The sequence below is a fragment of the Phoenix dactylifera genome, chromosome 13 (assembly GCF_051530095.1).
Source record: "Phoenix dactylifera cultivar Ajwa chromosome 13, Ajwa_hap1_PhDact_Kaust_v1.1, whole genome shotgun sequence".
Taxonomy (NCBI): Eukaryota; Viridiplantae; Streptophyta; class Magnoliopsida; order Arecales; family Arecaceae; genus Phoenix; species Phoenix dactylifera.
This window is the reverse complement of record NC_143202.1, coordinates 19,518,702-19,546,115: the sequence shown is the minus strand read 5'-3', so window position 1 is coordinate 19,546,115 and position 27,414 is coordinate 19,518,702. Positions and strand designations below refer to the sequence as shown.

At 43.3% G+C, this 27,414-nt stretch overlaps 1 protein-coding gene across 12 annotated transcripts; it reads right to left on the bottom strand.

The window, feature by feature from the left end:
• Nucleotides 1–10,906: 10,906 nt before the first annotated feature.
• Nucleotides 10,907–24,060, bottom strand: LOC103695897 (SWI/SNF complex component SNF12 homolog). 12 transcript variants are annotated; one of them, XR_015972606.2, is made up of 4 exons: nucleotides 23,850–24,060; nucleotides 22,244–23,745; nucleotides 21,983–22,150; nucleotides 10,907–11,315 (listed from the first exon to the last, which is right to left on the bottom strand). XR_015972606.2 is itself a non-coding variant. In XM_088709700.2 (3 exons), exons 2-3 carry the CDS (start codon nucleotides 23,722–23,724, stop codon nucleotides 22,078–22,080), a joined length of 1,554 nt encoding a protein of 517 aa, XP_088565826.2. In that variant the 5' UTR covers nucleotides 23,725–23,773; nucleotides 23,850–24,036; the 3' UTR covers nucleotides 10,907–22,077. The 12 variants fall into 12 exon arrangements, 2 of the variants coding, with proteins under 2 accessions (XP_088565826.2, XP_088565825.2); XR_015972601.2 differs by adding an exon at nucleotides 11,687–11,755 and having other exon boundaries at nucleotides 12,477–22,150; nucleotides 22,244–24,036; XR_015972600.2 differs by adding an exon at nucleotides 12,477–12,545 and having other exon boundaries at nucleotides 10,907–11,755; nucleotides 22,244–24,036.
• Nucleotides 24,061–27,414: the final 3,354 nt, after the last annotated feature.

Here is a 27,414-nt window from a genome sequence, read left to right as displayed (position 1 = left end):
AACGGCTTACAAGCCGAGTTGCAGCTCTTGGGAGATTCGTCTTCCAATCGGCCGAGCACTACCTTCCATTCTTTGCGGCCCTCAAGAAGCCAAAGAACTTTTTGTGGTTGGCAGAGTGCCAGCAAGCCCTCAAAGCGCTCAAGCGCCTTCTCGCTTCTCCTCCACTGCTTACGAAGCCTCAGCAGGGCGAACTCCTCTACCTATACTTAGCCGTTTCTCCCGTAGCAGTGAGCTCGGTCCTGGTTCGAGAGGAGAGCAAGCTTCAAAAGCCGGTATATTACACCAGCCGGGTTTTGAGGGATGCTGAGACCCGATACTACAAGCTAGAAAAGACCGTCTTTGCCCTGGTCGTCTCAGCTCGAAGGCTCCGGCCTTATTTTCAAGCTCACACGGTGGCCGTGTTGACCGACCAGCCAATAAAGCAGATTCTGCAGCGATCAGATCGAGCTGGTCGGATCACGAAGTGGGCGGTCGAGCTTGGGGAGTTTGACCTCGAGTATCATCCAAGGCAATCAATCAAAGCCCAAGCGCTGGCTGACTTCATCGTGGAGTGTACCGTGCCAGACTAACCCGAGCCCGCACCTACAGCGGAGGGGCCTTCGGAGCAACTATGGACCTTACATGTGGATGGCTCCTCGACCTCGGGGGGTAGCGGAGCCGGCCTCATCCTCGCCAGCCCGGATGGGGTGATCGCGGAACAAGCTCTGCGCCTCGAATTTTCCGCCTCGAATAATGCGGCGGAATATGAGGCACTCATAGCCGGGCTTAAACTGGCTAGAGAGCTGAAGGTCGAGAACTTGAAGGCCTTCAGTGACTCCCAATTGGTTGTGAGCCAAATCTTGGAGGACTTCAAAGCAAGGGAGCCGACTGCAAAAATATCTCCAAAAGGTGCGACACCTTATTTCGACTCTGGATTCCTTCCACATCCAACATATTGCCAGATCGGAGAATCTCAGAGCGGACCAATTATCAAAATTGGCGTCCTTCTGCATGAGTGAGCTCCCAAAAGCGGCGACACTGGAGTACCTCCAGATCCCCAGCACAGAGGAGCCCGAACCAGCTCTTTGTATCGACGTTGAGCCAAGCGGATGGATGAGCTCGTTAGCTACCTACAGAATGAAGTCCTCCCCAACGATGAGCGCGAGGCCCGTCGAGTCAAGCGCCTAGCCTCGAGATACATACTGTATGAAGGCAAGCTCTACAGAAGATCTTTTACCTCTCCCCTCCTCAGGTGTCTCCGCCCGTCGGAGGCGGATTATGCAATAAGTGAAGTCCACGAAGGCATCTACGGAAACCATTTGGGAAGCCAAGCACTGGCATACAAAATTTTACGCCAGGGATACTATTGGCCAACACTCCAGAAGGATGCGCTGGATTTTGTTCGGAGATGCGTCCGGTGCTAGAGGAATGCCAACATCCAGCGCCACCCCTCAGCCCCCTTGACCTCAATCAGTTCCCCCTGGCCATTCGCTCAATGGGGAATTGATATCCTGGGACCATTCTCCTTGGCGACTGGGCAGAGAAAATTTCTGATCGTCTCCATTGATTACTTCACGAAGTGGGTCGAGGCCGAGCTAGTGGCCCGGATCAGCGAGCAGAAGATGCGGAACTTCGTTTGGAAGTTCATAATCTGTAGATTCGGGCTCCCCCACATCCTCATATCAGATAACAGCCGCCAGTTCGACAATGCTCGTTTTAGAGAGTTCTGCTCGGAGCTCGGCATCGACCACCGTTTCACCTCGGTCGCACATCCTCAGGCAAATGGAGAAACCGAGGTAACAAATCGTACTATTTTGCAGGGACTCAAAACCAGGCTCGACCAGTCCAAAGAGCAGTGGGTCGAAGACCTATACAACGTCCTGTGGGCTTATCGGACTACATTCCACGTACCCACCGGCGAAACTCCCTTCAACTTAACGTACGGAACGGAGGCCGTCATCCCCTTGGAAATCGGACTCCCTTCTCCGAGAGTAGAATCTTATGATGCCAACTCCAGTGCTACGCAGCTCAGGAACAACCTGGATCTCATCGAGGAGACGAGAGAAGCCGCCCGGGTCTGCATGGCGAGATACCAGCAAAAGGTGGCGCAATACTACAACGTCAGAGTCAAACTCAAATCCTTCAAAGTGGGAGACCTCATCCTCAGAAGAGCTGAAGCCTCCCAGCCGACCGAGCAAGAAAAGTTGGCCCCGAATTGGGAAGGATCCTATCGGGTCGCGCGCGTCTAATGACCCGGAGCGTACAAACTGGAATCCCTCGAAGGGACCCCCATTCCACGAAGTTGGAGCTCCGAAAACCTCCGGGTGTATCATCAATAGAACCCAAGGGGTTCTCTGTTCTGAGCATAAGTTTTATTTTCTTCATAGATGCTATAATTAACGACGGACGACGCTGGGCGCCTCGGCCAAAAGTCCGAGATGCAGTTATCGAGCTCAGCTCGATCTCCATCAGCTATCGAGCTCGGCTCGATCTCCATCAAATACCTCGACTAAGGTCGGGATGCCCCGAGTGTCGACAGTGCGTGCCCAGACCCCTCGACACTTCGGAAAGATGGGATAGTACCTTCGCGGCCCCCGTGGCGCTCAGCACCAACAACGGGGTAGTACCTTCGTGGCCCCCCATATGCGCCTCCCCGACTAAGGTCGGGATGCCCCGAGTGTCGACAGTGCGTGCCCAAACCCCTCGACACTTCGAGAAGACGAGGTAGTACCTTCGCGGCCCCCCGTGGCGCTCAGCACCAACAACGGGGTAATACCTTCGCGGCCCCCCATATGCGCCTCTCCGACTAAGGTCGGAATGCCCGAGTGTCGATAGTGCGTGCCCAGACCCCTCGACACTTCAGAAAGACGGGGTAGTACCTTCGCGGCCCCCCGTGGCGCTCAGCACCAACAACGGGGTAGTACCTTCGCGGCCCCCCGTATGCGCCTCCTCGACTAAGATCGGGATGCCCCGAGTGTCGGCAGTGCGTACCCTCGCGATCCCTCCGAAAATAAATATTCGTGATCAACCAAAAGTTCGAAATGCAGCTATCGATCTCCACCAGCTATCGAGCTCAGCTCGATCTCCATCGGCCATCGAGCTCGGCTCGATCTCCATCGACTATCAAAGCTTGGTCTCGGTATCAGATACCTCGATCGAGGTTTGGGCGCCTTGAGGCCTGCGATAGCTCCATGCATAAGCTTGAGGTCATCCTCTACAACGAACTGAGGTACCCCTAAGAGCAATTCGCGGCGCAGGGCATATAACCCCGAGAAGGTACATTCTGATCGGCGCCTATATCTTATTCGATACACACATTCCATTCATTTTTATGTTGGATATTTAAATGAAAATTCCGACCAATATCGGGGTCCTCCGCCGAGCCGATTACGAGCTGAAATCTCGTCGAACCCGCACGCACGAACCCTAGTTCGGTTTTTCGGCAGCTCGACGAAATTTAATCCCGAGCTCGGGGGTTCAACGATTTGGGCCAGAAGCTAGTTACCTAATAAGATGATTAGAGCACGGCGCCCCGCAGTTGGGGCCCCGAGCTCTATGACCGCGAAACTGCGGCTCAAGCTTAAGAACTCGGACGAGCTCGAAAGCCTTAGAGAAATGTTAGCTAAAAAGTGAACTATAAAAGAACTAAAAGAACAAAGTTGAAAAGGAATATTTCCATTCAAAAGCCTGGAGGCCAAGTACAAAATTGAGGTTCGGCCGTGCAATAGACAAGAGCCGACCTTTTGTTACAAAAAAGGAAAGAAAAAGTATAAAAAGCCTTAAGAGGCAGGTGCCGTGGCATCTTCAGCCGAGATCTCTTCGGGCTCGACTCCGATAACCTCGATGGCTTCAACCGCCGGATCTCCCTCGGCAATGGCCCCAACCTCGCCGCCTTCGGTGCTCTCGGGCGCGACCTCGGGGATAGCCGCAACACCCTCGAAAGCGGTTCCCCGAGCAGCTTCTGGGGTAGCCTCCGGAGCTGCCTCTCCAGCCGTTTCGCCCGACCTCGCCCCGAGGCCTTCGACTCCAGCTCCGGGCTGAAGTAGATTGAGATCGAAATCGGGGCAGAGCTGGCGCAGTTGATTGCGGAAGTCGTTGAACCCTTGAATAAGGCCGTTCACGGCTTCCTCCTCGAGCAGCTCTTGAAACTCTTCCGATTCTCGGAAGAGCCGGACGGCATCCCGGGCCCGTTCTTGGGCCTCCTTTTCCCGAGCTTCGAGCTGCTCGGCCTTCCGCTCTACTTCCTTTACTCTCTGCTCGCGGATCGCGAGCAGAGATTGCGCTTCTGCCAGGCGAGCCCTAGTGGACCGCAGCTCTGACCTGGTCAGAGCATGGGCGGCCTTCTCTTCCTCAAGCCCCATGTGTAGGAGCTTGACTTCGTTCTCGGTGGCCCCCACTCTAAGCAAAAGCTCCTTCTTGTGGAGCTCGAGCTCCGCCAGCTTTCTCTCGGCCTCTTCTAGTGCCCGTGAACTCCGACGAGCTCGTTCTTTGTAATCTGCCCCGAGCGCGATCAGTGTCTCGATCTCGTGGAGGTGCTGTAACCAAGACAGAAATTAGGCCGAGGATAAAATTACGGTATAAAACCTAAAAGCGTAAGGAATAAATAACAGCAAATAATGAAGACCTACCCGAATAGCAGAGAGGCGAGTTGACTCCAAAAAATTATTCAGGCTCATGGCCTGAATTTTTGCCCTGTTGGCTGGAAGAAGCGCGACGCGGAAAATCTGCCGCACCGTCTCAACATTCTCGAGGGCTGAGTCGCCCTCGAACACCATCCATTCCAGAGCGTAGGGCCGCCTTTCTTGTTGCCCTCGTCCTCTGGTGGGTCGGAGAGGCTGGGCCTTGTCGCCTTCAGCGAGGGCGGCCTCACAGCCCCTCGGCTGCTGCCCGACTCGAATGCCGGGCGCTCGGATCGGACAGGCGGCCGAGGGGGGACCTGCGAGATTGGCGTCGGGCATGCAAGCGCCGTAGTGGCTCCAGCCGAGCTCCCAGGCTCGGAGCTCGAGCCTCCCCTCCGAGTAGCTTCGGAGGACCCAATCTGGAGAGCGCTCTTCTCGGCGGCCCCGTCAGCCGAGACCTTTGCCTTCTTCTTGGGCTCGAGCGGTTCTCCTCCAAGCTCGGTAGCCCTCTTTCGGAACCGAGCGTACAAAGCTTCGCTCTTGGTCACCATTTTCGCAATATCTGCAAGGACGAGCAAGATAAGTTCGCAAAATATTACGAAGAAAAAGAAGGAAACTTTTCTATTACTACCCTTACCCTGAAGACACACCGAGCTCAGACCGACATTGACTAGAGTGTCCTCGCTCACGAGGCCGCTCAGAAGAATACCATCCCCGAGGCCGCGAACGGTGTTAAGGATCCCCTGCTCGCGTGTAGAAAGCCTGGGGAGTTTGTTGGCGGTTCTGAGCCAGCTCTGCCTCCACCTAGGGTCGAACCCCCACGTCCGCTCGAAACCCAAAAAGAAAAACTTTTTCTTCCAATCATGAATGGACGACGGAGCGCCCTAAAAAAGCGGCTGACCCGCCGAAGGCAATATAGAGCCACTCCCCGTCTCCCGGATTGGACTTCAACATGAAGAGCCGCCGGAAGACGTTCACGGAAGTCGGGTTCCCGTATGCCATGCACAGGGACAAGAACCCGATAATCGTCCTCCATGCGTTCGGAGCAAGTTGCGCTGGGACGAGTTGGTACTCCCCGAGCAACTCGTTCACGAACCCATGGAGGGAAAACCGTAGGCCGGCCCAGAGTGCCTCCAAGTACACTCCGATCCGACCTACCAGGGGGTTCGTTATCCGATCCCACAACCCAGCGGGTTCCAAACGGAACCCTCGTCGAGGAAAAAACCACTCCTCGGCCATCTCAACCTCTAACTCACTTATCGTGGACCCGATTTCAGTTGGACCAAGACCCATTAGGAAAAAGAAAGAAGAAGAGGGGAGAAAAGAAGGGTTCCGAGCAATGAAAAGAGGGACACCTGTGGGAGTTCGCCGAAGGTAAGGAAAGATGGCTGCTTCGGACTGGGAAGGAGATGGGAAGAAGATGAAGGCAATGGGAGAGAAATTAAAGACGGCCAAGGAGGGGTTTATATATAGACCCCTCCAATGACTCAGATCCGCTCGGTAGAGCGCTCCTCCCTGTCCAGATCACGACACGTGTCAACCCAGAAAATTAAGGCGCGGCATTCAATTTGGACCGACGCTTCGGAAAAGGAGACGCCTCGTCGGATCGTGTAGCCCCATCATGAGCTCACGATGCAGGAACGCTTGGAAAATAGGAGGTACTAATGATGAGACACTTTGAAAAAGAAGGGACGCCGTCCACCTACTCCATTAAAGTATCTCGAAGCGTACGATAATTCAAAATCCCCCCCCTAATCCACTTTAAACTACTTCCCGCGCTTGAGCCTGCGAGCAGCTCGAGCTCGGAAGTCGGGGGTAGTGTTGGGGGAAAAAAGTTGTATCCGAGCAGGAGGCGACCGAGCGTCCCTCCGAGCAGGAGGCGACCGGTCGCCCCCTCCGAGCAGGGGGCGACCGGGCACCCCTCCGAGCAAGGGGCGGCCGAATGGATCCCGACTTAAGGGCTTGAAAGTGCCCAAGCGGCTCCTCCGACTAGGAAGCATCCGAGCGGTAGACCGCCATTATCGTGCTCTCCCACGAATCGTGCCCTGTCCTTGCCAACAATTGTATGGCCTTCCCAGACATTCAGCTTACGCAACAATTAAAGCGTATGGCCTCTCCAAACGCCTAGTTCACTCAACAATCAATGCATGTGGCTCATGTGGCTCACTCAACAATTAAGGCGCATGGCTCCTGTTGTCTACAAATGTTTAGCTCCACACGGCAAACCTGTTTGGCCATAAACGACAGCATGGTTTCGTAGTAATTCAAAGACTTCAGCCTGATCTCCTACGAAGACATCATTGATTTACACGATCGAGCATTAACTTTCACTGTACGTCCAACCATACGGCAGTGCCTTCGCCCTGTCGCATCACAGGTAAACCCGTTTCCCCTATAAATAGGGAATTCCTGAGGGGGGGAAGGGGGATTTTTTCCTGACTCTCTGACTTGAGCTCCGCTCTTGCATATCTTTGGGCCATCTCTCTGACTTAAGCATCGGACTTCTTGTAGGTCTTCCGGAGGACGCCGCACGTCGCCGGATCGCCGTCGTTCGCCAAGCCTTCCCGGAGCTCCTCCTTCCTGGCCCAGTGGTCACCCCTGGGTCGAAATTCCAGCAACAGGCATGACTTGCGATTATTTTCTATAACACCATGAGGATTCTTGTCTTTATGGGCTCGTTTGGTTCGCGAAAAAAGAAAGAAAAAGTATGGACAACGAGAAAGTAAAGAGATGCCTTTTGTTTGGCTAGAGTTTTCAAAAAATAGAGACGGAAAAGTTGTATTCTCATGAGAATATGATTTCCACGTTAGTTTTTTTCATAAGAAATATAAAAAAGTTACTTTTTCGTAAGCCGGAAATCGAAATATTTTTTTTTTTCAAAAAAGCCCTTCAGTTAGCCTTATTTGATCCAAAGCATTAAAGATCTAATTTTTATTAAGGATATAACAAAAATTATACAACTTTTTCAGAAAGTGAATAGTCAACCAAACATAAGCAATCTGAAAATCTATCAGTTTTCCACGGTCAACCAAACATGCCAAAAGTACTTTTTCAAGCATTCTTTTTCTAGAAATGTGCTTTCTAGAAATTATATTCCTATGAGGAAAAATACTTCTCACGAACCAAATGAGCCCTATGTATATTTTTTCTCTGGGATTTAGGCTATTAGTACTGCCCTCGAAAATATTAAACTAACACCAATGTAAAGTTATAGACAAAAATTGCAAAAAAAAAAATGGAGATAGTGCTTGATTGTGCTTAGGAGTGCTGGGCTCCCACGTAGGAAGAACTTTGTGACATAACCTTAAAAAATTAGGATCTTTTGACTATGATGTTTTTTTTTTATAAGATCTTTTGACTAGAGTTAGCAAATCAGCAACATCAGGGTCATATTTATAAAGAGTCCAAATGTATTAACATGTCTATAAAAAGGGAAATCGATAAATAGAAACAACCAGGGAAAAAAAAAAGATAGAAGAAGGAGAGAGAAAAGAACTATCAAAAAAAATGTGAGGCTAAATGCTACAAAGTCACTAAAGAATTTGCATTTGGTTGGCAGTATAAATATATATTATATTTGCTAACTGATCTTAACTATGTGAAAATGTTTAAGCATTTCTTATTTATTGGTTCACAAAAAACATATGATATTTCACAAAACATTCACCAAGTGGAAAATGTTATGGAACGAAAAAGTGCATGTACCTGAGTCGAAGAAAACACCAGCTAATTTCTATAACTTTGCAAGAAGAAATTGTTACATGTATGCCCTATAAGTCAATCTGGCTGACACATTATTAATTCCGGAACATAATTTTGTACTTGACTTTATTATTAATGAATAATAAATAGGCATCTTTTTCATTCATATTGTTTATGTATCTATGAATCGTCCAAGGAATTAATAAGATGATGATACATATTCTCAAAAGTTGAGAATTTGAGCCATGTATCATTGGTGATTAATTTCTAAATGCTCCTGATCAATGGATCATCACGAGGACGGTGGTCGATCCGATGAGATTAGTGCACAGATCGCTTTCCTTATGGATGGACGAGACTCGAGTTCACAGTGTAGAGACACTGAAGTGATAGTGCAGGTGCTTGTTAGAGAACAAGAGTATTGAGCGTGACCAAGACAAGAAGCCACTTGGATGTCTATCCATTCGTCAGTGACTTACTTGATGTTGCAGTAGTGTGACTGGTCCTTTGACCTGCGGTGATTCGACTACTCACGTGAGGTTATTGTAGTTTGACTGCACATATACATGGTCTCTAGTCATATGGGTCCTTGTAGTGTAGATTGGCTGCAGTAGGTTCACTGTAGGAGTAGGGCATGCACCTACAAGAAATCTATCGACCTTGATAGATAAGGAGTGATCTTATGTGATTTATTAGACAGAGTTCGTAAGACCTCGGCCAGGGCAGTATATACAGTGGAGAAAGAGTTTTTTCCACTCTCGAACTCAAGTCAAATAAATCTACACATATGACAGACGACAGTATTTGACGAGTTATCCATGACCTCTATTCTGTAGGGATCCACGATAGAAGGACTGTATTATACGATAACTGTATCTAGAGGTTCATCATTCCATTCTACTGGGTGGCCACTACATGCTGCTAGGTGTCACTGATGGATGGTGAGACTCACAGGGACCATTTTGATGGTCGATGATCCCTGGTGAGCTGAGTTGAAATTGTTTCAACCCATTGAAATGAGTTTTCAATGATATTGTGATAGAGATTGCACTATATCTCACTACTAGTCAGAATAGAACCTATGGGGTCACACACATTAGAGGTATTGACCGATCCGATGGTTAAATTGTGATTAGGAATCACAAATAATCAATTTAATTGATAATTGGTTAACCCGCTAAGAGTTAGTGAGTTGAAGAAGGAATAACTGCAATCGGATTGCAATTTAATTTAATTAATTGAACTTGATCACGGGTCCTACTTGGAGTAGGATCCTTGGAGTCCTAATTGGATTAGGATTTCAAATTAAATTAGAGTCCTACTTGGAGTAGGATTTCTAAAGTCCTGATTGGTTTAGGGCTGAAATTTAAGTAGTCCGAATTAGATTAGGAGTTCTTAAGTCCTAATTAATTTTAATCTAATTAATCCAATGACTCCTAATTAGATTAGAATTGAAAAGTTCAATTGAGTCATGGTTCAATTAAATCCTAATTGGATTAGAATTTGGAGGAAATTGAAATGGGTGCACATAATCCTATTTTGAATAGGATTAGACCCATGCATTAGACCCAAACCAAATTACCACTTAATATGATTAAGTGGCTACTTAAAAGGGATAAGAGGGAGGGGCGTATGCGTGGAGAAACCCCTCCTAGCTAGATAATTTAAGAGATAAAGATGAGTTCCTAGAAAATAGGAACTCACCCTTATCTCTTAAGGGATTAAAAAGAGGAGGGATTTCGGCCCCTCCTCTTCATGCTTTTCCTTGGCATTCACGGCAGCAAGAACTCCCTCCCATTCCTCCTTTCAGCCGCAAGAGAGAAGGGAAGAAAAGAAGTGTGGCATGGCCCTCATTCATCTCTTTCCTTGGTTCCAACACGGAGAAAAAGAAAAGGCTGCGAAGAGCCTTATTTTCTAAGAAGAGGATATCAGCCATCAATAGCCATCTCTGCAAGGAAGCTAGCACTCCGAGAAGATCCAAAAGCTTCAATCGGTGCTTTACTTCGTATGGATACCCTAGAGATTGGACACGTGTGCGGCTTCCATCAAACCTTCAACAAATCCACATAAATTAGATTTGCAGAGACCATCTACCCGCACAAGGTGAAGATCTGATCTTCTTAATGATTTAAAAATAGTTTATAAAAATTTAATCCTAATCTATCTACAAACTAAGTTTTATAAGCAAGATTGATGGGTCGGATAATTATTTGCCGATCTTACTTGTACAAAGTTCTCCGCACTGGTATATTAATGATACCAACATTAACATGCTGGTCATCATTAAATTTTTTGACTTAATATACAATACATACTAATTATGCCAGTATTAATGTGCCTGGTGATTATTAAAGACTGGATTGAGGATTAGAGATTAACAAATGCAAGGCCTAAGTTATCATCCAGTACTGTTTGAATTTCAACGGACCTTGCATTCTGAGCTTACTTGGCCCTGATCCATCAACACTTGATGCATGCCAAAGGCTTTCTAAAATCTGGATTGATTCTTTTGGGCTATATGAGTCATGTGGTCCACGCCCACGGTTAGGAAGAAGAATCTGGCTGGACTAGCAAATTGGGTTTCCACACTTTCTTGAGCTTCTTGCTGACAAAAGTACCATTATATCTACATATAAAATATTACTATGAACATCAAAATTGAGATGAGTACTACCCATAGTGTAGACGATCGAGGCCAGGTATTGAGATTAGTACAACTCCGGATGGCTTTTGAAGCAGGAAACAATGAAAAATTTTACATCAAATGGTGAGAAATTCTTGATGTCAGGTGCTCGTGGAAGAAAAGGCAAGCCAAATCATTACAAGAAGGTAAATCCACAGCGAACTTTTAGGAGCCCCAAAGAAATACCAATAGTAAGCTCCACTATAGTTCTGCTCCTGTGGTTGCGATACATTCTTGCACCACCAATTGGTTTAGTATAATCTTCATGGTCAAGCTGAGACTTTGTATCTCGGCAAAGATAACTGCATCTCAGAAATCATTCACATAAGACCCTGAAACCGGGTTCAGAAAACTATAGATTAGTCTGAAGCTCTAATAAAGCATGGAGAGCTGATCATTTCAAGCACAAATAAACAAAAATAATAAGCGGTTGTATTAATTATGAAATATACATTACATTGAACTAATGCGAAATAATTTGAATTAAGGAAGAACCAATAATAGAAACTTTAACTTTTTTTTTGAAAAAGACAATACTTGCTGCTCCAGTGAAGCTGATACAAGTTTTCTAACTTCTAGTCATCTCCAAAGAATAGCTTCCAGAAGAAGCTTAGTACAGTGTGATCTTGCAAACTCAGCAGTCCAAACAAAAAATAACTGAGCTTAAAATTTGATTGCATATTGATTCAGCCAATAACTATACCATCTATGTTGCCATTTAAAAGTCAGATAATGACAAGAATGGAGAAAGTTCAGCCACTAGAACCAGAAACTGCATCATTGAAAATATTAGATTATCAGATAAATCGACACAATAGGGATAACTAATTCTCCAAAACGGAACATTAAAATGATGAAATTGTTAAACATATGGAAGGACTGCTCTATCAATTTTATGATGTAAAATTTAGTCATAACAGTTCTCAAATATTGACTTGGCTTAATAATACCACAAAAATCTGGGAGAAAGGGACCAAGCAAAAATTTAGGGCCTGTTTGAGAAACCCAGGAGGCTTGGGCTAGATTTTCTACAAGAATCGGGCTTGTTAGCTTGTCCAGTTCATTTTTTTTAAAGACCCTGAGTCTTGGCCGAAATCCCATCTATTAGCCAGTTGGACTATAGGATGAACAAAAAGACCTATAGAGGTCTTTTATTTCTGCCATAGGATTTGGGCTAGAGACCAATTAGGTTGATATGAACTTTACTTAAATAGACCGTGTAATCTATGATCCAACGGAAAATCCAGTCCAATCTTGCTGGATTTTTCAAACAGGCCCTTACTGATGTAAATTATCGAAACCTAATAATTAGCTGTAACAATTCTCAAATATCGAGTTGGCTTGGCAACACCAAAAAATCAAGGAGAAAGGGGTCAGGCAAAAATTTACAGATATAGATTCTCAGAATCTAATTTGACTTAATAACATGATAGTAAGTCAGGACAGGGGCTATTAAAACAAAAATGTAGTGATAAAAACTCTCAAAATCTTACTTGGCTTAATACCAACAAGGTCAGGTTTTATGGCAGCAAGCTAAAGAACTTGATATTCTTCGCCCTTTTCTGAGATGTAAAAAATTTGTTTTCAAATAAATAACAACAGGAATAGAAGAGCTAAACCCGATCAGATAGCAGGTTACAACAGTCCAAAATAATAAAAGAAATGAAGCAAAGATAGGTACATCAACAGACAGATGACAAGCTTTCAGAACAAACAACAGAGCATTACAAAATCCAAAAGAACAATATGAAGCAAAAGCCTCTCACTTAGGATACAAAAGAGAAAAACCTCAGCATGAAGCCAATAAGAGTTCTGCCATCTGCCAACACAACAAAGTAGAAAATGAAAAGAATCTCCATATGGAGAACGCATATGATAACCCAAAAAAAAGCTGGTTATCAAGGCTCCAAGGGTCATACTCACCCGATTTTCTATTTGTACAATGACATGCTCCAGAATGAGCATGACATGCAAAAGCAAGCAACTCCATGTTGTTTATATCAAGGTTACCAGTCATTTGCTCATTCTTTAATAGTCAAGAGTTATGATGTCCATGCCGTTTACCTTAATGAATCAGTATTTTAATTTCTTCTCCCGTGTCTTCTTTACTTCTTATATCTATTTAGCTCATGGAATCAAAGCACCAGACATCTAGAATGGCATGACAAATGTCATCATTGCAATGGTAAATCTAGTCCATGCCTTGAATTAAATCCACAAGGAGTAACTTGACATAAATCTACCAAAGAATTAATGTTTTGAATGTTCCTAGACTACTATAGCAATTTTGAACAATGAAATTCAAATATGTGAATGCATCATTGATAGCAAAATCCCTGATATGATTTTAGAATATGTCGGAGGTCTGATTAGTGCATATGGTGATCTCTCTCTGTAGAGGAAGAGAATACCCAACAAATGGAGTAGCAAGTTAACACTCACAACTAACAAGGAAACAAGAATCTAATCCAACTCAAGATGGCCTTTACAATAGCTAGGAACTTTTATTTATAGATGCAGAAGCCTCTTGAACCTCCCATAAATAAGTTCACGTTCATTCTTAGCCAAAAGATGAAAAATATTTTACAAATATGAAAAATAATAGTAGAAGAAAATCTCGTCACAACATGCTAGGATTTGATAATATCTCCAACAATAGAAAGTAATAATAGAAAGAATTTCCTCATGATCATATACAATTTTGGTAATATTTTCAATTGATTTGGTGTAGTTCTTTCAAAATTTCCTAAATTTGATGTCATCAGCCTCATATGATCAGATCTTTCAGGATTTATTTTCCTAATCTGCATTTAGCCAACTAAATGCTGACTTATATCTGAATCAACTATCAAACCCCTCTGCACCCTGCCTTTGATGCACACAAGGTCAAGTACGTCTCGACTAGGTCCATAGGCAGGGTGCAGAGGGGTTTGATAGTTGATTCAGATATAAATCAGCATTTAGTTGGCTAAATGCAGATTAGAAAAATAAATCCTAAGCTTCCTCAAGATTAACTTCGATGGATACGTATTGGATGGCGGCGGAAAAGGTGGTGCAGGCCTTGTGATCAGAAGCCAGGACTCTGGAGTAGTGGCAGCTGGAGGAAGCTCGATTTTTTATATCTCGATCTCTGGGGCAAAGCTGAGGGCAGCTTGGGCTAGTGTTAGTCATGCTTGGCGTGTGTTGAGGGCTAACGCCATCCTGCTAGAAGGTGACTCAGCCACTGTAGTTAGTTGGATCCGAGGGCGCCCTAGGGAGGTGCAGGCCACCACCCCCTACTTCAGGGCATTTGGGGTATGGTTGGCAATGGCATTACTTTCGGGGCAAGGCATATCTACTGGAAGGTAAATGGAGCTACGGATTGGGTGGCTTCCTTCGTGGCAGATCACTCGGGTGGGGCTCTTTGGACGAGTGAGGGGGAGTTGCCTCGCGCGCTTCGAGATCTGCTGTATTTTGATCTTCTTGGATGTGTTCATACCAGAACTGTGTGAGTCGTTCGTTGTAGCAAAAAAAAAAAAAAGAGATCCAAGGAGTGGCCAAAGTTTTGATGACATGTTTAGAAAATTAAAATCTTTTAAGAGCAGTACTAAGATATTGTATGCTTTCAAATATCGTCTAGGAGGCCAGGATTTCTGGCAAACCTTTATATTTTGGAAGTCCTCAATGTCAGAAATCCTACAAATAAAGGAATGATTTCTTAAAACTGCAAAAATATTTTCAAACATCGCCTAAGAGACCAGGATTTCCGGCAAGTCTTTATATTTTGAAAGTTCTTAATATTAGAAATCTGACAAATAAAGAAATGATTTCATAAAACTGTAAAAATGATAAGTGATACACTTATGTTAAGATGTTAATCGAAAATCAACTTCTCTTTCCGATGGATTTCTCAGCAATTTTCTTCCTTGTCCTAAATTCCTCATTTTTTTTATTATTCTTCCTCTCACCATTGTAATTTATCCATGATTTATCAGGCACACAACTAATGCATATACAAGAGAAATGCTTGGTGATGATTGTTGTTTCAATAGATAGGTACACTTATATTGTTTCTCCGACAAGATCTCTTGTATATGCATCTTCATCCCCATAATTTTATAGTGCCTTTGGTCGTGGCGCAGTTATTAAAGAGAATTTTCCAGCAATGGATCGAATACAAGCTAGCATAGCCTGACCCTGAGTCTAATTCACCATCCTAGGATTGAGTTCTGACCATAAAATGCAACTATCATGTTTTGATGGAAGGAGCATTCAATACTTTCGAGGTTGGACGGAGGCACCTTTTATAGTTTGAGAGTGAGTTGTAAATCTTGGTGATAAGGCTTGCGATCTTCAATCTAAAATATTCGGTATAAAGATCAAGATAGAATTGTTGGCTTTCTCAATTGCTTTCTTGATCGAAAAAGCAGCCTCTAGCTCCCATCTCAGTAGCTTCATCTTCTTTGGGAGCTGATGATGCTTCTTCTGCTGAACCGGAGGAACAAAAAAGCTGACCTGCCTTAAAAAAATGCAAACATACCTTTCTAGGTGGGGTATTTAATCCTTAACTTCCTTATCTTGCACGTGATACCATCTTTGTTTTTCGATTAACATAGGATTCAGATAGAATCTTCAACAAAGAATAAGAATCACCACAAGTGAGATATGATGAAGGTTTGCTAAACCGGTACTAGAGTTCGTACTGGCCAGTGACCTGCTCAATATAGTACGAGTCCATACTGTGCCATTCTGGGGTGTACTAAGAATAGGAAGAGAGAGGGGGTGAGGGAGAAGGAGAGAAGAGAGCGAGGGCGGGGGAGAGGGAGGGAGGGAGGGAGGAAGGAAGGAGGAGAGAGGGCTGGAATTCGGAAAGGAGGGCCGACGTGGACTCGAAGAGGGGGGGAGAGAGAGAGATGGAGAGAGGGAGGAAGGGAGGGAGGGAGAGGGAAAGAACCCTAACCCAAACCCTTGGAGAGGGAGGGGGAGAGAGGGAGAGGAAGGGGGCTTACTTAGGAGCGATGGCATCGATCAACGAAGAACGAGAGCGAATGAGAAGCAAATGAGATGTTTTTATAAACGACGGGCTGAACCGACCCGAGTGGCCGAACAATCTTGGGCTGGCGTTGGTACAATTTGATATAGACTAAACCACCTACTTCGGATCGGTTCGACAATCACTAGATATGATGGATGTTCCAGACAAATCCAAATCTTCATCTCTAAATTGCAACGCTAATCTCTAATCATACTTTTGGAAAGAAACATTCAAATATGTAACACACTAAAGATTTTTTTTAATTAGAATTGTATCAACAAATAATCTCAAGCAACTAATAGAATCACATTGCCTTCGAGGTTAATGATTTATAGGATCTGCTATGTACTAAATTCTAAGTTGCTTAATATTAGGTATTAGGTTCATTTTCTCAATGAAGGTGATGGGCTACCAATCTTTTCTCTCAAAAAAAGAAGTATAAAATGTCACTTGCAACAAACATAAACATATTTTTTGTAAAGATATTTTACAGATAGCACAACCTCTTGCATTTGCAATAACCTTATCTCTTTTTAGTTTATAATATTAAGACAAATACGGGGATATGCTATATTTTTATATCTAGCCATGGACTTATATGAAATTTCAACCGACTAACCATGTTATTATTTTTCTTAAAACTTTAAATCAAAAGACAAATTACACCCTAATCTATCATTTTCCCTTCCTTACCGCTGCTCTCCTTCATTTAGCAGCAATATGGAGCCATAGCATGTCTCAACCTACAATAAAGCACACTTGAGCAACAGGACCTTGGAGTCACTCTATTTAGTCACCATCACTGAGACCATAGCCAGCGGCTACCAGGAATATGAGCTTTTGCAAGACCAGGCTAGCAAGTCGTAATCTTATCTTGATTAGTAAGGAGAACAAAAGTATGACAAAATCATAATGTCTTTGAAATTTATTACAGATTATTAACTTAGAAAGTGAACAATTTAGTGTCCACAAACCTAGGATCTGTGCTACGAACATTACGAATTACCCGAGGAATAATACACCACTGCAAGAGACAACAAATCATGTCGCAATCAAGAAAGAAGAAAGCATGTTAACAACGTAAACTCACTTCCAAGAATTAATTTTAGGTGTTCATTTTACCCTATTGTACTTAGGAATTGTACCATGCTAGTGGGTTATCAACATGGTACAAGAATTTCTACCTCTCTACATTATATGTGTGCTCTATATCAAAACATAATGCTTTCCTACAAACACATACAGGCCAACTCACAGCAGAAAGGAATTGTAGCACATTTTACTGTTTTAAATATAGCGATCCATATAGACAACCTTGGTTTCTACTCTAAATGGTCCAAACTCTTCCTGGTTAACTTTTTTCTAGCTTTATAAAGACTTGGAGGATCAGTCTACAAATTGAACACGATAATAATAAAAATTTGTCATTTTACATTAGAGAAGCTTAAGGCTGTCGTATCCCATAGTATATTCAATGGTATTACCTATAATATGAGCTTCTTATAACAAAAGAACTCTGTATATATCACTTAAAAATATGTTGATGCAAAAATGGTTACATATCCCCTAGCAGTTTTTTTATATGAATTTTAAGCTTTTTTTCATTGTGTACTGTTGATGTTTAAATTAGTTGTGCACTGCTACTTTGTATTAAAAATTGAAGTTTGGGTGATGCACACATTCAACAGCACTAAGTGAAGATACCTAAGATGATTTAAATTCATAAATTTCCATATAATTAGTTGAAAACTATATATGTTTAATAACATATTTATACATTAGTCTGAAGCAAATAAAATTAGTCTATGTTATAAAGGAAAGTTATAATGTAGCATATCTTGGCAACCCAGTTGCAAATCTTTTTACAGACTCATGTCTTTTGTGCCACTGAATGCCAAAGGGCAGCAGAATTCATCATGATAAGAGTACCATGATAGCACTGGACCTACATGGGCATGATACGTGACACTTTAGTCCTTGCTCTCTTTTCAGGCTCAAATCAAGTGGCAAGGTGTCAAAATCCTATCTACCAGAAACATAAAATGTACATCAAGTTAGAACAAAGAATGACGGCCATGAATGAAATCCGAACAGTTGTCAAGGGTACTTAAACTTAGATAGTCACTCTTTTACTAATGATTTTAGGGAGCATACTATGGCATTTAATTCTTGATTTCATGGAGATTTGAAACATTTTTTGTATTTATTAGTGAGTTACTTTGGCCCAAAGTTAGTCATAGTGGGAGCTTATTTTCCTTAGTTTTAAATTGTCACCAAACATTACTTAAAAGCAACAACCTATATGGTCAATATAATACCTCACCTAAAGGGTACGCATGCTTACCTGCCAACTAGCCTTATAGAATACATAGCAAGCCCATCTCTAGACAACTGGCCTTACTGATAACATGGCAGGCCCTTGCATCATCAACTTTATTCATTCATAAAAAATAGGTGGATAAGCATGCAGATCATCATAAAAAGGTTGTTTTCACAAATGATGGTCGCTGCTAAATTGATAAATCTTTAAAGTGATTGCAGAAATAACTATTTTTCCACTATTTAGTAACTTCTGCTTGATTTTTCTTCAGAAATTGAGTTGATGATTTTCCATATTGGTAAAAAATGGTTCCATGTTTTATCAATATTAAAACTAGAATTTTTCACGAAGATTTGAGCGGTTTGTCACTTAAATACTGATGCACCGGATTTTGTAACAGCCATAAATCTGGATACTTAACTGAAATTTGCATCAAATAGTATCAAAACAGAAAGATTTCTCACATTGATAGCAAGGTTCAAACTTTTTACCAAAAACATGATGCATATGGTACACAACAAGCAACTTCAACAAGGCATATAAAAGGCTGCGAAGGAGAATGTGCCCATTAATACTATGGAAAAGGTAAATGAGCTCATAAATTGAGTCAACAAGATGATGGCTATGTTAAGAAGGATAGATGATTTCATGGCCATACATGAAACAACTTTCATCAACAAAATATAAGGGGACAAAGTTTCCAGAAAAAGTTGACTATTCCACCTAATCTGCAAATGCAATGACTGTGATATCATATGGCTGATTATAACTTTCATATAGCACCATGCTGTTCTGGTTCTTAATGCCTATCAACAACTTTTAAGATTACAGGTCAGCATACAAACAAAATGGATTATGGAGGACAGCAAAACTCTAAGGGGGCTCTATAAGGAGAGGTACTTGATTTGTATTCAAAGTTAGAGACTTGAGGTAACATGGATGGAGGAGGTGAAAAGAGATATGAAAAAGCTTGAAAGAACACCAGGGGATGGCCCTAATTTGCTTGGCAAATGGATCCATAAAGCCAACGCAAACTAGTTAGGATAAGGCTGGATAATTATAATTATGGAGGACAGCAGAATTAAACTTGAAAATGGAGCCTTAATTGCTAGGTGTTGCTAACCGCTATAAGATATTTCTGACTGCAAGTTGACAATTCAAAGATATCTAATTGTAGGTCATCAATACATACTTTAGTTCTTAAACTGGCTGCAGGTCGAAACATGATAACAAACCTTCACATGAGTTACCAAAGGCTATAGAAACATAAAATGGAAAAACATGTGAGAGGGGAGTTAAATTGGAGGTGGACGATAGGGAAGACAAATGTTGATCTTTCTCTTGATTGATTGATAACTGGCTTACTTAGTGTCAGTGAGCAGAAGAAATGTGTAGTTTTGCATTATAAAGTCAACATATGTGGTGCAAAATACCAAATTAAATCAAAGTTCTGGATAGCAATGAATTGTCACATGGTATGAGATGAACAAATTTCTGAAGCAAAGATTTCTTCACACTCGTCACAGAAATTACAAGATAGTACTGCAAATATATTCTAAAAGTTGCTTTCTGAGAACGCTATCCCTAAAGCTTGTTATACCTGATGAAAACCTAAATCTGTAACTAAACTTGAATTTCCCTATTAAGCATGTAAACTGATCTGCAATTCAAATTCTACAAGCATTTAATAAACAACCAGTCACAATGTTGAACAGCTAATCAAAACAAGTTTACTACACCCAGATTTAGCAAAACAATGTATTAGTAAATGGCAATTTCTCCATTATCTGGGCTCCAATACCCATAATGGAGGCATTGGTACATTACAAGAGCACTTCAATGGCATTAAACCATCCAAGTCCCTTTTTTGGTGTGTTACAGTTCTTTTACTTTTAGTTGTTTAGCCCACAATTTGGCTTTGGTCATGCTCGCTTTCTGCCTAGATGTCTTGTTCAACAATGGGTTGTCTTACAACATTTATTTTTCCACAACAGATGGTCTTATAACATAAACAAGATGCACCTCAAGAAATATTTCTTATGCTCAGTCTCTCAAATTATATGGTGATATTTACCTTCTAGATGATCCAACTAGTGCATGATAAAAAATTCAAATTGTAGATGAAAGGATGTTGTACTAAATAGTGAATAATAGACAAAAATACTAGGCCAGAAATACAACATGATAAGTCTAACACGCAACTAGTGAGATGGTCTCTGGGAGGTCCTAGAAAAGTGGAAAGGAAATACCACACCAGGGAAAAATAGTTCCCAGCCCAAGCTAAATCCAAATTCCAACAACCACTCACACATGACTAACTTGAAAATCAGCAATTATTCAATCCCCCAAATCCTTTACCTTCTTTTTCTTTAACTTGAAAAGTACCCATGCTGATTCCCAAAAATTTCTGTCCAAAAGAGAGAGAGAGAGAGAGGACAAACATGTGGGAGACTCAAAATAAATTAAACTAAAAAATTGTTTAAAAAAATCCTAGAGGCTGCTAAAGGGTTCTTGCCTACTCAACAAAGAGAAAATCTTTTTTTCTCTCAAAAATGTTGACAAATTCATAATTTCCCTTAAAACATCAAAGTGCAAACTTTTATCCATGGAAGGAATATTGATAGGACTTCACTGAGAGTTTGTCCTTGGCTGCACACTGCCAAAGTATGCTCTCACTCTTAAAAAAGATGCAGTCAGCATTTATGAATGATGGAGAAGACAATTAGCAAAGAACAAAAGGCATAAGTGAGATAAGAACGCGAATTAGGAAATTCTAAGCCTTAAAAAAGAAAAAAAAGAAGAAAGAAGAGAGAAGAAGATGGTGATGAGTTGATATTATACCCTTCTTCTGGAAAGATTCTGCCTTTCTCATCACAACATTGCCCCCTCCTAAAGCTTAGGGAATAGCATGAGTTAGATTATTTGAAACAGCAATGGTGGAAATACAGCAAGCATTTGGACCGACAAAAAGGCATCATGGATTGTACTATTACAAGTACTAATTGAAAACTGAAAATCACAATCAGGACCACCCACCCTGTAAATGTTGCTAGCCAGATTATCAGCTTATTAAATGAGAACATCGACCAAGGGGAATGGTGGACTGTATGTAAATTTTGCACAGAAAATATACAGTAGAATGATTATATGCTGTGAAGAAACAAGGAGCAGATATATACTTTATACTTTGAGATGTCATTTTTGGGGAAAAACAACAATGAGATACCAATGCATTTTGCATGGCACTCATTGGACTTCAACAGATTTCTAAGTTCTTGTCACAGGCCAAATCTTTCTCTTGCAATACTTGCATCATATTTTAATAGATAGAGAGAAAGCAGTGGAGAATATGAACACCATAGAGGCAGATACTGGTTCAAAGCTTCCTATTCTACCTAGACTCATGTCAATGGAATATGATAAGTACTTGATCAATTGGCATTTCAAGTAAGAAGTCTTGGAGTAACAATACTATCACTAATCTAATTTAGAAAGAGAAAGGCAATCCCATTTACAATATTCTTGAGAATTTAGGAACAATGCAGCAAATACATAGGCAAACAGCAACGCTCATGTATGTAAAGACTGTATAACAGTTCTGCTGAATATAACTCAGGTAGCTTCTTCATAAATAGACTATCTAGATCCTGAGAAAAACTATTTACCTTCTCTAGGAACTAAAGGCTGCAAAAATTACAAGAACCTTCAAAGCAACATCTGAATTGCTGCTTTCTCCTACCAAGCATAATTGATGTTGAACTCATGTGCTACCAGGAGCATCATTACCCGCTGCTGGCTTGTGATTTAGATAACGTATGACAGCATCTTCAACCCTAGTTTAATTCCACATGTAAAGTTATTTGTTAGTGAATGGATATGAGAAACACACTTGGAAAGGGATAAAAGTGCATAAATTAAAAATCTACCATGGTTGGTTATAGAAGTCAGAACGATGTTCCCTTTCAGCATTACGACTTGCTTCCCCAGCAACAAGCTTCAAGTCCCTACTCTGAGAAGCAATCAAAGTATTTATAAACTCCACTGGAGATTGACTGAACCCAAGAAAGAATGCCCTCCTCCTGCGGTGCTCATGAATCTTCTTAATAGAAGCACAAATGACTTCATCACAGGCCTCAATTTCTTTGTGTTTCTCTGTGTTGGCAAGGAAGGCTGACGTTTCTCTGTGGAGTGGGAAAGGAACATCAACCAGCACATCATAACAAGCATTGCTCACTGCACCATTCCCTGAAAGCCTGATCCTATGCTCCAAATTAATTGGTCGTGGAGCAGACAAATGCTGCCAGATCTTCTGTGACACCATGGCAAACTTCATCTTGTCTTCTCCGAACACCTTCTTCAAAGGTAGATCACAAGTAAAATAGGAGGGATCGCTTGGGTTCTGCAACTTCTTTGCCCTGACATATTGCCATATCCCAGCGATAATTCTGGCACGTGTATCAACCTCGATCCCAAGAACCTCCATCAACGCAGGTGACAATTTAAACTTTTCAGGGTTATAATTCATCTCCAGCCTTATACTGGCAGTGAACTCCTTGTCTCCTTTCCGCTTAACCTCGAAGCCCTCTTGTGGTGCTGGTGAGCGTGAATTCTCCCATATGATTGTCGGGCTTTCCGGGTAGAGTGTCGGGTCCAGAGCAATACTAATCCTCTTAAAGAAGGATGAGAACTTGGGGTACATGGGATTGGGCTTAGGCAGCCCACTGGCAGGATCGGAATCCACAGCATCCTCTAATATCCTACCAATGATCTTCAGTGACCACGAGGGGGGCTCAGAATTCTTTGGTTCAGGAATTGTGCGGGTCTGGTTGGTGAAAGTATTGAAGACGTAAATCCTGAGGGTCCTCTGCATGGAAGGAGGGTTTTTTAAGGCTTCCTGGAAGTCAATCTTCTTCCTTGCAAGTGAAGCATCAATCCGGGCCTCGAATTCAAGCAACTGGGTGTAGAGGGCGGATTCAGGCAAGAGAGCAGCGACCCGGTCAGGCAGCTGCTTCTCCGGTAGCTTCCGCTTCTTCCTCCGGCCAGCCGGGGTCAGCTCGGCAGACTTGATGCTAAGAGTAGCAGCACCAGGGGCGGGCGCCGGTGGGCGAGCAGGCGGCTTCTGAGGGGGTCTTTTCGCGGCCGACGTGCCTGGGGTGGAGAAGGAAGGGGAGGGGGCTCCGACGGCGCCGAGCACGGCGTTTCCGAACTGGACCTGGAACGGGGAGCGGACCTGGGACTGGAGCGGGGTCTGGCAGAGGCCTTGAAAAGGGGAACCAACTGGCGCCTGAGGCAGCGAAGGTGGGCGGAGAAGGGAGGACTGGTTGGCCGCCGGCGAGCCCATTCCCGGGTTCACCAGAGGCGAAGGGCCACCGATTGCCCTTGATTGGTTGTTGCTGTTCGACGCCATTCGATGCAACAACAGAAAACCCTAGAAAACAAAACCCTCCAAATCCCTTCTGAAAAACGCTACACTAATCGATCGGAGAAGAGATGAAACGAGATTGCACCGAAGATTACGAGGAAAAAGCTCACCTTCAGGCGGACGCTTTCAGAGATTGGTGGTGGTTTGCTTCGGAGAAGCGCGGCCGATCTACAGCGAGAGTCTTGATGGCTGTGGTCTATTGCGCCGCCTCCGTGGCGTCTGGCGGACCGATGATGCAGAGCGATAGCGACCACTGACAGCGGAACGGCTTGGCCGGCAGCACATTTCTTTTGGGGTGGAATTTGGGTTGGGCTTAACCCAAATCCGGCCAGCCTAAACCTGTTAGAGGGGTCAAGTACGTGGGGACGCCGAAAGAAGTGGACATTGGACAGGGCGTGAGATAAAAATAAATAAATAAATAGATAATAAAGGCTGATGTCAAGATTTTTTTTATCAAATATATATATATATATATATATATATATGTATATTTATAAAAAATAATATTTTCTCGTACCAACTTTTATAGAATTAAAGGGTCGGATGATTAAACTTTATAACTATAAAATCAAAGATATTATTAAATCGATGATAAATTAAGTTAATAGCATGTTAATATAGTTATATATTTTTTTAAAAAGTTCATAAGTACTATATAAAATTAAATTAGGCTATAAATAGAATTGACAGTCGGATGTTTAAATTTTTATTCATATTCAGATAAATTTGGACACAAAAATAGATCCGGATGGATATTATCCAATCCATTTTTACTTTTAGTAGGAATTGGTCTGCTGGCCCGCATGACATCGTGTCAACCGGCACGGAGGAGAACATGTTCTAAGCTTTCTATATATGAACTACAAAAATATGTTGACTGTATCGAGTTTTGACCCAACTACTCACTAACATACCAGTTCTACCTTTTATGGTTCCTAGATGTCAGTGAGTAGTAGGGGGTGGCAAAATATGATCCGATCCGCCAATCTGACCCGTGTTCGACCCACCATAAATAGATTTGGATTTGGCCTAAACAGGGTCGGATCGTAAACAGGTTGATTTGTTTAATCTGTTTATTAATTGGATCGAATACATATTTTAGATGTCTAACCCATTTAACCCGTTTAAGACCAACCCAAGCCAAAAGAAGCCTTCGCCCAGGCTCTGAGTCTACTGTGAATCGCAGTCGCAATCACTCGCAGAGCCAGAGCAAGTGAGCAATGACTACCTCTGGCAGCTATAAACCTATGCCCATCCTCCCGTGACAAGACGTGGGAAGATGAGAGTGTCCGGAGTCACCTATACATCTATGGTCCTACGCCTTTGGCAGCCTGTTTGATTACTAGTTTCGAGACTTGAGAGAGAGAGAGAGAGTTGTGTCTGCAGCAAAGGAAGCAGGAACGCAAGCCTCCTCCCTCCCACCAACGGCGTTCAGCTCCATTTTCAACTACGGAGCTCTCCGAACGGAGTTCGAGAATGCCGGCATCAGCCCTCACTTCATCCCCGTCATATGGAAGTACTCCCCTTTCCCTGCTTTCTCGATGAAATCCTAGCTACTTCAAGTCTCTAATTTAGGGTTTTTTCTTCTAATGGCATCCCAGGTACGTTCTCCAGAACCCTAGTTGCGAGTTGGACGAGGTCCCCTTCCTTCCTTCTTCGGCCTACCCTCTCCTCTGCTCCAAGTTCCGGGCCATGACGTCGGCCATCTCCTCCACCGTGGACTCCATGGATCGGGTCACCACTGTTGCCCAGATAGACAACCCAAGAGGGGGGGGGGGGTGAATTGGGTTTTAAAATAATTTTGCAATTAAAACGTTTGTGGATGACTAATTAATACTGTTGCAAGATGATTAATTAGTTGCTATGTGCTGTGAGTGAAATGAGAGTAAGAGAGAGAGAGACACAAGCAATCACAAACACAATGTTTTTATAGTGGTTCGGAGCTAACTCTTGCTCCTACGTCCACTCCCCAAGTCTCACTTGGAAATTCACTATAACCCCTCGGATTACAGCCGGTTGTTTTCCAAGCTCACAACCAAACTTGTTGTTTTACGAGGTCACAACGAACTCGGTCGGTTTTCCCAGGCTCACCGACTAGAACCACTCCGATTGTTTTTCCGGGATCACAATCGAACCCTTACACCGTTGGTTTCAACCTAGGCTCACCAACAAACCTATATACCCTTGATTCAATCTCCTGATTGAATCAAGTAAGGACAAGATGGAAAGACAAAGACAAATAGAAAAACAGAGCTTCTAAAAAGCAGATATACAGCGATATTAATAAAAGTAAAGTTAAGAGCCCTCAAACACGTTTGAGTTGGAGAAGAGAAGGGCTTCTTGAACTTTGGGTCTCCTCTTGAAAATCTGAAAGACTTGAAGGCAGGAGGAGACTTCTTTTAATGCTGGGAAGAGTCGGTTGAATGGAGTTAATGACCCTCTTCCTTCTTTTCTGTTGAAATCAGTTTGCAGAGAAAGGATGCTTGATTTCTTTGAGTGGAATGGTACTTCTCTTTCTTGCTACAGTCCTCTGTGGCTATTTAAGCCATCCTCCACGGAAACTAGCCGTTAGACACATTTTTCTGCCCGTTCTGCACACTCTGCACATCCTGACAATGTGTCCGTTGGGGTCGGAGTCGACTCGCGCGATCTGGAGTCGACTCGGCTGTAACAGAAGTCGACTCATGCTTTTCTGGAGTCGGCTCGGCAACTGTTCCGAATTTGAATTAAAGTGACCTCCTCGACTGGGAGTCGACTCGACTTAACCCGGAGTCGACTCGCCAAAAACTGGAGCTGACTTGGCATTCTTGGAGTCGGCTCATCCCATGGAATTCATGGAGCTATTGTTCAACTTGGCCCACTCGAGTCGACTCGACAGTCCTGGGAGTCGACTCGGCGCTCAGAGCCCGAACTCCCTATCTTCTGTCTTTTGGCTCGTCCAGTCTTGGAGTCGACTCGAACTGTTCCGGAGTCGACTCGGCTCTCAGTTTCTGAAACTCAGTCTTCTGCCTTTTTGGTGTAGCGCTGCCTTGGAGTCGACTCGAACTTTCTTGGAGTCGACTCACGTCTCAGAGACACAAATACTGTCTTCTGTCTTTTTGAGGTCGCGCTGTCTCGGAGTCGACTCGGCCTTTGCGGGAGTCGACTCGGCCCTCAGTGTCCGAAAGTTGCTCTCTGACTTTTGCCTTGTATTACACTGAGAGTCGACTCTCACTTTCTTTGGAGTCGACTTGCCAACCATCGGAGTCGACTCGCGTTCCTCAGGAGTCGACTCGGCTCTCAGGGTCCGAAAACTGCTCTCTGACTTTTTGTCTGTAACTCCCTGGAGTCGACTCATACTACCCTGGAGTCGACTCGGCTAGCATCCGAGTCGACTCGCGCACTTCAGGAGTCGACTCGCTGACAGGTTCTGAGTTGGGTCTTTCTGTTTGTCTGTCTGTTCTTAGTCGGAGTCGACTCGTAATGTTCCGGAGTCGACTCGAGCCTGTGCCAATGCTTCTGATACGCTTGGAGTCGACTCGTAATATCCCGGAGTCGACTCGAGTCTCAGACTTTGGTTCATATAGACTTCTTAACTTATCCAAATTGTCTTGAACCAAATCTAGAGACTCTTAACCATAAATTTACAAGATTTTTTACTGAAATACTAGATTGAATTCATTAGTAAACATAAGA